We start from the raw sequence: 8888 nt of genomic DNA on the forward strand, positions 1-8888 counted from the left end.
TTTTTTCAGAGGATTTCCAGGTTCTCAGACTTGGTTTATTAAGAATGCAAATACCTTTATAACAGGTGAAGAAGTGATGAGATTTTGGGTACATACTGATTTTTTTTTTTTCCCCCGAGAAGGTTAATTAATTAATTGGATATATATATTCTGCCCTATCTTTGCATAAACGTTTAAAATGTGTTAACACGATAGTTATCCAGCTGCCTGATGATAAATATCCCTTTTCCTCTTAACTGGGAAGCTTTCAGCTTCTTGGCTCCTGAGATGCTGACGTTTCATGTGTTCTGCAGTCACCAGAGTCTTCTGGTCTAGACAGAATGTGAATTTCTAATGTAAAAAATAAACAGGAAAAAATAAACCAAGGTAACAAATCTTTCAGGCCTGGCTCATTTATTACAAAGGAGAAGAAAAAAGTCAGAAATCTCTTTCCCCTGATTTTGGCTGTCATGTTTATTAATATAGATCAGTCCCACAGAAATCTGTGGAGAAACATTAGTATGGAGCCAATTAAAATGTTATATGAGGCATATATTAAGTCACAGATAAGTTTGACGTGTATTTTATTGCATGGTTATATACAAGATTAAAGATAAAAAGACTTAGTTCTCTGATGTTGAGCACTGTCCAGATTTGCCAGTTGTTATAAAATACTCCTGTTCTAATTTAGCAGTATTTTATACCTGCCATATGAGTATCTAAAAGACTATATACTATTGCCAACCCCACATATTTAAGATTCATGAGTGAGGACAGCAAAACCATGAGACCTAAGCCCTTCCACCTTCCTCTCCCAACCTTTCCCCTAAAACCTCCTTTTTAATTTGTCATCTTTAAAAAAAACAAAAACAAAAACAAAAATCCTACAATGAGTACTTGGGTCATATTTTCAAGGTTTTCTCTGAAAACAAGTTCTGACCCTAATAGGTATAAATTAATCTTGAAATTCTCATATATTACAAGAGTCGAGGAGCTTGGACCTAAAAAAAACCCCTGAATGTCAGAAGATTTACAATAAAATTGGGAGAGTCAGCAACACTGTTGTGCAGGGTACAACTAGTTTGCTGAGTAGATGGCCCTTGTAAGCTGTAATACTGAAATAGATTTATTTTGGATATTGTATGTGTCCAATATTTAAATATGATTTGATTCCAAGGACCAATCCAAGGTAGTTGGGTATTTTTCCTAATAGGCCTTTTTAAAATTATTTTTTTCCATGTTTCCTGTGATTTCCAGTGAAGCTTCCAGCTAAAATCTTTCCAGCAAAACACGTCTCATCTCTTTCTATACTTTCACCTATACGTTGTTTGGATGAAAGTCCTATATGGTTTCAGTGGATTTCCTATGCAGTTTTTCAGTGGATTTCTTTTAAAGGAAAACTGAAGATGGAAGGAATGTGGTGGTGTTTTTCCCCACCCCTCCTCCCCTCCCTAAAGCAAAAACCGTGAAAAAATCCACTTATCTCCTGAACTACTTAAAAATCTGACGATTGTAGTGCAAGATAAAGATGAGGATGTTCTCACTTAATACTGAAATGGAATCATCGGAGCCAGTCACAGTGCAGGGGTATTGGATAGTTACTGACTTAAAACTGCGTGGTGATTTTGATTTCTCAAATTTTGGAGAACTTAGTCATCCAGTTGGTACTGTGGAAAAATGCTACACCCTTGGCTCCTAGCAAGCACTGCTTCCTTAGCTTCTCACTCCTTCGCTCTTTTCAGTAAGTGGTGCTTCCTGTTCCCTCTTCTCCAAATGAGGAATTTCTCTTTTTAATTAATGAGGTCTGTTTTAAAAGCTTCCCTTCTACAATGGCGTCATTGATGGAACACATGTTTCTCTTTATATGTTTTTCAATTTTTAAATAACTTGTTTTAAGGGAAAAAAACATTTTGGAAGGAGCGCTAGCTTTCTAAATATTTTTTAAATCATCAGTTTGGGAATGGGTAATCTTTTCGAGCACTCTGGGTTTGATAGAAGGAATGACAGGATGGAGGAACACATTTTAATATACCATAAATAACTCAAGGATTCTTGCTGTCAACCTTGTAGTAACTGTATGTCGGAATTACATGCGGCTCTGAGTTCTCAGTTGTTTTATACAGACTAATCTTATTTGGTGGCATTTAAATAAGAATACACAATCCAGCAGACCAAGGAGACGTAACATATTGTGCAGGGGTACTCAACTTCTGGCCCACAGGCCAGATATGGTCTGTGGCGCCATGGATATCTGGCCAGTGGAGCTCCCCACAGATTGGGAAATTTGGCAGTGAGGGAGAGGTGGAATAAATATGGCCACCCTCCCCCACTGTTAAATTCCCAAACCCCAAGCCCTGTGCAGCAGGTTGGGGTCAAGTCACATCACCTCCCACATGTCCATGGCTGGATGGAGCTGGGCCCTACCCTTTTCTCCCTTGCAGGGCTAGGTCAAGGCCCCTTCCCCCCCACCCCCCATGGGACTGGGTTGCAACTGGGCCATGCCCCTTCCCCCTTTGGGGCTGGGTTGGGGCTGAGCCATGCCTCTTTCCCCCATGGGGCTGAGCTGTGCCCCCTGCCAGGTTGCAGTTGGGATACCTACTGCCCCCTTCTCAGCCAGATGGGGCCCTGCTGTGATTGCTGTGTTGGATTGGGATCATCAACTGGATCCAGCCTGCAGCTGGCCTGGGCACTGTCTAGCCAGCTCACTAGCCAAAAAGGTTGAGCATCCCTGATGTGGTGTCACAACTTTCCTTAGTTTTTTCTAGTTTCCTTTTGGGAGAAGTAATGGGCTTATTATTTTTAAATGAATCTAGAATAATGGTTCTCAAGCCGTAGTCTAAACCAGAGGTCAGCAATGTTTTGTATCAGGAGACTGCTTTAGCAGATCTTAGCTTCAAGCATGGGCTGCTTTCAGCCCGCCCATGCCAAAGTCTCAGCTGTCACTTCTCCCTGGTGCCTAGGCAAAGCCCTTTGCTGCTAAAATGCCACATACATTCCACTGTAGATAGCACATTGGGCTTTTAGGCTGGTGGTCTCTAGACCTTCTTCTGTCAATGATGACAGACTTATTAGGTCTCAAGCAGCAGTATTCCCTGCTGTAGTTCATAGTGAAACTCTCGATTTCCTGTGTGATTTTACTAAATAAACTCTCTGTTTGATTCTGCCTCATGTCTGTGCTGTAGGTGTGTATCAGTGTAAAATATGGGCACAGAACACATTGACACTAGAAAGACAGCAAACAGAATTAAACTTCAAGGGAACCTTGAGGCTGTAAGAGGTGGCATTTTCCCAGGGAAGAAAGCCTTTTGTCCCATGATCCTATAGACAAGTCCGTTGTCTTGCTTTAAGTATCTGTGAAGTATGGGAGAAAAAAATTAAATTTTTCCAAGACATTGCTGTCTTCCTCTAATTTAATTGTGGTTGGTCATTCAAGTTAATTGTGAGTTATTCCAGGGACAAGCCTGTCAGTCTGTGTGCTCTCACTGTCCACCTACTGGTAGAGGAGCAGCAATGAAGTTTGGAAGCTGTGCTGCTCGTGTTTTGATTCAGGTCAAAACCGAGGGCAGTCAGGATCATCTCAAATTAGATGTCTGTTTACAGCTTAGAGATCAGTGTTGGGGATGGAGGGCGTCAGCTTTGGGCAGTGCAGGAGAGAACTGTTTCACATAGCCAACTCTGTCACCCAAGCAGGTATGAATGGCACAGGTGTAAAGCAAAGAGAGATGGGGATAGGATCGTAACCTTGCTCCTTTCAGGAGTTTTTATCTTATTTCCTTAACAGTGTTCTAATACAGCACTCAGATATATGAGAAGTTGTTTGTCATGGTTGGGATTGAGATTCTGAGGGTGGGAGAAGAGGGTTTCTCTTAAGTGATCGACGGTCTAAAAGCTTAAAAATCACTGAGCTGGAATCTTGAAACCTCCTTGTGTAAGATTCAGTAAGATTACTTGGAGCATCTATCAGTAGCACTAGGGAATGTAAAGCAATGGAAATGAGTTTAATATTTACTGGATATAGATGCAGGTGAAATATTGCTGTTTCAGTGTGTGGACAGCCTTTTTTGATTTGCCTGTGTTTTTTCTTTCAGCTCTACGTAGCCACAGAAGCAATCCTCATTGCGCTTGTCGGGGCAACACCTCCCTACCACTGGGACCTTGAAGAGCTCTCAGCTAATCAAAGCCATAGCAACCAGTCAACTAGTGAAGGAAGAGCCTTTGGGGAATGGCTCCTGAGAGCCAATGGGAGCGAAGTTCATAAGCACGTACACTTCAGCAGCAGCTTCACATCCATAGCCTCAGAGGTAGTAATGAATTTGTGTTTTTCAGCCCGGTGCAGGAGTAAAACGTCTCATGCAGTGTGGATGGGGGAAGGGAGGTCTGGTTGTACCACCTTCTTGTGTTCCAAATCAATGAATGTTTTGCTTTGGAAATATACAGGTTATCTATTCAAATATGCACCTGCCAACAGGGACCCAGCCTTGTTTATCTGTGTAGATCTTGTTCACCTGGCTTTCCTCCAAAACTTTAAAATAGCTTAGCTGCATGGGAGTTGTATATTAAGAGCTGTTGCAACTTTCTAAGATTGGACTGGAGTAGAAGAAAAGCACTGGTTTCTTTACTGGGTTCCAAGTCCTGCATGGGGGGGTTTGTTCTTATACAGCTTTTGTCATTCTCATGGTGGGGCCAAATCTCTATAAAGCTATGTAGGCACAGGCTCTGGTGGGCCACAAGGGGGTGGGTATTCCAGAGCATAGGAGCTGCTACTGAGGTTGACCTCCCAGTTGTTTTTGCCAAGTAAACTTGGCATACAGGTATTTGCAGGAGGCTACTCATGGCTGACCTTAGTGATCGAGATGGGGCATAAGGGAAAAGGCAGTCCCTTAGGTATGTAGGAACCAGGCTACTTGGGCCTTTATAGGTCAAATCTAGCACTTAGCATCATGCCTAGAAAGCTACTGGAAGCCAGTGCAGACTCTGGACTCATTGGAGTTATGTCCTCCTGGCAACTTGCACCTGTCAGAAAGTAAGCTACTGCATTCTGTACCAGCTGCAGCTTCTGGGTGGTCCTTAGGGGTAGCCCTATGTAGAGTGCTTTATATTAAGAGGTGTACCCCTTCTGGTGGCAGTGGCCGAGGTGGGGCGGGGGAGCTTGCATGCAGCCGCTGCCACCACCACCAACTGTCCGACGCCACTGCCACACCCCACTTTCCCACGAGTGGTTGCATGCATGGCTCTGCAGGCTGCTGAGGCCTTGCACCCAGCCAATCACATGCTGCCAGTCAGCAGCCCACAGAGCTGCATGTAAGACCACCTATGGAAAAGCAGTGTGCTGTGGCAGTGCAAGGTGATGGATGATGGTGGCCACCACATGTGAGCTCTTCCCTTCCCCCCACATCCAGTCAGTTGGGTGGCATCTGTGCGGCTGGCAGAGGGGCTCTGCTGTCCCCCCACCCCTGGCCCTGCTCCCAGGAGGTAGGATTGTGGGTGGCAACACTCTGTCCCCCACCACCCACACATTCCCCCAACGACCTTTCCAAGTACCCCTAGGAGTACGTGTACCCCCCTTTGACAACCGCTGATGTAGAGTACATCTAAGCTACTCCACCATCAGGCTGTAATGGGGGATGAGTAGTGCCTGAGGTTCCTTGGAGCTAGGCCTCTGGTGCATGTTAATGCTGAATTACAATCTACGTGGGTCCATTCTGAGTGCACTTGGTATAAATGTAACATTTTGAATGCCTGTGCATTTGAGTCAACTCCTGCTTAGCACTCACAGATTCACATTCAGTTTCCTGAAACATTCATTTAGCTTCAGCTTGCCCTGTAAATAATTCTGACTTGGTTATTTATAAGCATGTAAATAAAACCTTTCCGTTTTAACAATTACTGACCCGATGTGGTCAGCAGACATTCTCTGTGCTCTCACACATCCCCTTTAGCAGTAGGGGCCAACTTTTTTAGCAAATGTGCCACTAACTAGTCTTGCACCTTTCCCAGTTGCCACTCTGGTCTCTTTCGCCTACCTGCTCTGCTTTCTGCTTTGTCTCCTATTCCTTTTTTCTGATCCATTGCTTTGCCTTCTGCTTCCTGCCTGATCTGCTGCTGTGCTGCTTGTTCCCTCCCGAGTCTGCCTTATGCCACACAGAAACTGCATGTGCCACTTGCAGCACCCGTGTTGCAGGTTGACCCCCTCTGTTCTATAGCACAGGGCAAAAAAATGAATGGAAAGTGAAAATGAGAATATGATGCAACTGTGGACACCCTTGATGTAGCTCTAACTTCAAAAAGTGGTTGAATGTGACTTTTTAGTGTATAATTTAAGCAAAGTAACTTTAACATTTTAAAATCCTCAGTAGACATTTTGTTTTTCTAATGTAACATATCATTAAGCTTAAAAACAAGAGTGAAGAATTCAGGGTATTTTTGTGTATTTCTCCAGGCAGTGCCTTAGGTCAGGAGTGCCCAATTCATCCAGTGCACAGAGCTGGTCTGCAGAGCCAGAAATTTGGCAGCATGACAGATTGCAGCACCCCTCCTTCACCATCAAATTTCTGGACCCCTGAGGAGCTCTGTGCACTGAATCTTGTTTTAAGTTATGGGTTTTACAATTAATTTATTTCATAATGAAAACAAAGAATAAATATATTAATAAAATAAAATACAAAAATACCTACACAGAGACTTCAGATCTACATACCTTGCATTTTGGAGAACTTCAGAATTTGGTGCAAACTTTACAACACAAATTCACTCAACAAGAATCCACAGTTTCATAGTTTCTAGGGTCAGAAGGGACCTGAGCAGATCATCTAGTCCGACCCCCTGCCATGGCAGGAAGAGCACTGGGGTCAAACGACCCCAGTAAGGTGGTCATCCAACCTCCTCTTAAAAACCCCCAGGGTGGGAGCCTGCACCACCTCACTTGGAAGCTGGTTCCAGACCCTAGCCGCCCTGACCGTGAAGTAGCGCCTCCTGATGTCCAACTTAAACCTTCCCTCCGCCAGCTTGTGACCATTGTTCCTGGTCACTCCTTGCGGCGCTCGGGGGAACAGGGACTCCCCCAGCGCCTGCTGATCCCCCCTAACCAGTTTATAACAGGCCACAAGATCCCCCCTCAGCCTTCTCTTTTGAAGGCTGAACAGGTTCAGGTCCCGCAACCTTTCCTCATAGGACCTACCCTGCTGTCCCTTGATCATACGAGTGGCCCTCCTCTGGACCCTCTCGATGCTGTCCACATCCCTCTTAAAGTGCGGCGCCCAGAACTGGACGCAGTACTCCAGCTGCGGCCTGACCAGTGCCGCATAGAGGGGGAGGATCACCTCCTTGGACCTGCTCGAGATGCATCTGTGGATGCACGACAAGGTGCAGTTGGCCTTCCTAGCCGCCTCCCCACATTGCCGACTCATGTTCATCTTGGAGTCAATAATGACTCCCAGATCCTTTTCCACCTCCGTGCTGACAAGAGGGGAGTTCCCCAGCCTGTATGTATGGTGCCGATTGTTCCTCCCCAGGTGCATCACCTTACACTTGTCTGTGTTAAACCCCATCCTGTTCTCCTCCGCCCATCCTTGTAACCTATCTAGGTCCAACTGTAGCCTGTTGCTCCCCTCTATTGTGCCCACATCCCCCCACATCTTAGTGTCATCAGCAAACTTGAACAGGGTGCTTTGCACCCCCTCGTCCAAATCACTGATGAAGATATTGAACAGTGCAGGCCCAAGGACCGAGCCCTGTGGGACCCCACTTCCCACGTCCTTCCAGGTCGAGAAGGACCCATCCACTACCACCCTCTGGGTGCGACTCTCTAACCAGTTGGCGACCCATTGGACTGTATGGGTGTCTACGCCACAGTCCCCCAGCTTCCTAATGAGAATGGGGTGAGAGACAGTATCAAAAGCCTTCCTGAAGTCTAGGAAAACTATATCCACTGCCACCCCTGCATCCAATGATTTAGTGACCTGGTCGTAAAAGGCCACCAGGTTGGTCTGACAGGACCTGCCGCTGATGAACCCATGCTGGTTGCCCCTGAGCATGCCGTTCCCTGCTGGCCCCTCCTGGATGCGTGCCAGAATAATTTTCTCGAACAGCTTGCCCAGGATCGAGGTAAGGCTGACTGGCCTGTAGTTCCCCGGGTCCTCTTTCCTCCCCTTTTTGAAGATGGGAACCACGTTGGCCCTCTTCCAGTCCTCCGGCACCTCTCCAGAGCACCACGAGTGTTCATAAAGCTGCGCCAGGGGACTTGCAATGACCCCAGCGAGTTCCTTCAGGACTCTAGGGTGAAGATCATCTGGGCCGGCTGACTTAAAAATGTCCAGCCCCTCCAGAAGCTCCCTAACTAAATCCTCACTCACTCTAGGCCCAGGTGAGCCTCCCCCGGGGCCCAAAGGGGGCCCAGCAGGGAGGTGGCAGTTCTGGTCCTTACTGAGGAAGACAGAGGCAAAGAAGACAGAGACAGTGCTTCAGTGTTGGTTAATTTAACAGTTCTTTTAGAGTCCACTAGGGCAGTACAGTGAATTTGAACACAAAGAATCAGAGGGTAGGATATAAAGGTTTAGATTTTTCAAAATTGTTGTGATTTATTTTGGGGGGATGTCCAACCTGCAGCATCATAAAGGAGCCTGACTTACAGACATTTTAGAGCAACTGCAGTGTGAGAGTTGGGCCCTCTTTCAGGTGTGAAATAATGAGTACTGAAAATGTCACCTGTGAAAAATCCAGGCCTCTGATGGGTTTTGAATTGCCATACTGCTTATAAGGTAGTAGATTTCTTGTAGTCAGAGAAATGAAATCTTTATATCACTGGAATATAATACTTGCTTTACCATCTTTAAGGTCATAATGTAATGCATTTTAAAGGTATGGCGGGGTACACGCACACACGCCCCCACCCACCCACCCCTTTCTGTGTG

The 8888-nt window shown here is 45.6% G+C and overlaps 1 protein-coding gene across 1 annotated transcript in view; it reads left to right on the forward strand.

Annotated features, from left to right (window-relative positions):
- The first annotated feature begins 3801 nt into the window (after positions 1-3801).
- Positions 3802-8888, forward strand: part of SLC22A15 (solute carrier family 22 member 15) — a 34991-nt gene continuing 29904 nt past the window's right edge. The window contains exons 1-2 of the mRNA XM_019526668.1: positions 3802-3825; positions 4068-4280. Coding sequence (XP_019382213.1) covers positions 3802-3825; positions 4068-4280 — 237 coding nt within the window. The remainder of the gene's footprint in view (positions 3826-4067; positions 4281-8888) is intronic.

This window comes from Gavialis gangeticus, unplaced genomic scaffold (genome assembly GCF_001723915.1).
Source record: "Gavialis gangeticus isolate Ggan-Ray unplaced genomic scaffold, GavGan_comp1, whole genome shotgun sequence".
NCBI classification, from domain to species: domain Eukaryota; kingdom Metazoa; phylum Chordata; order Crocodylia; family Gavialidae; genus Gavialis; species Gavialis gangeticus.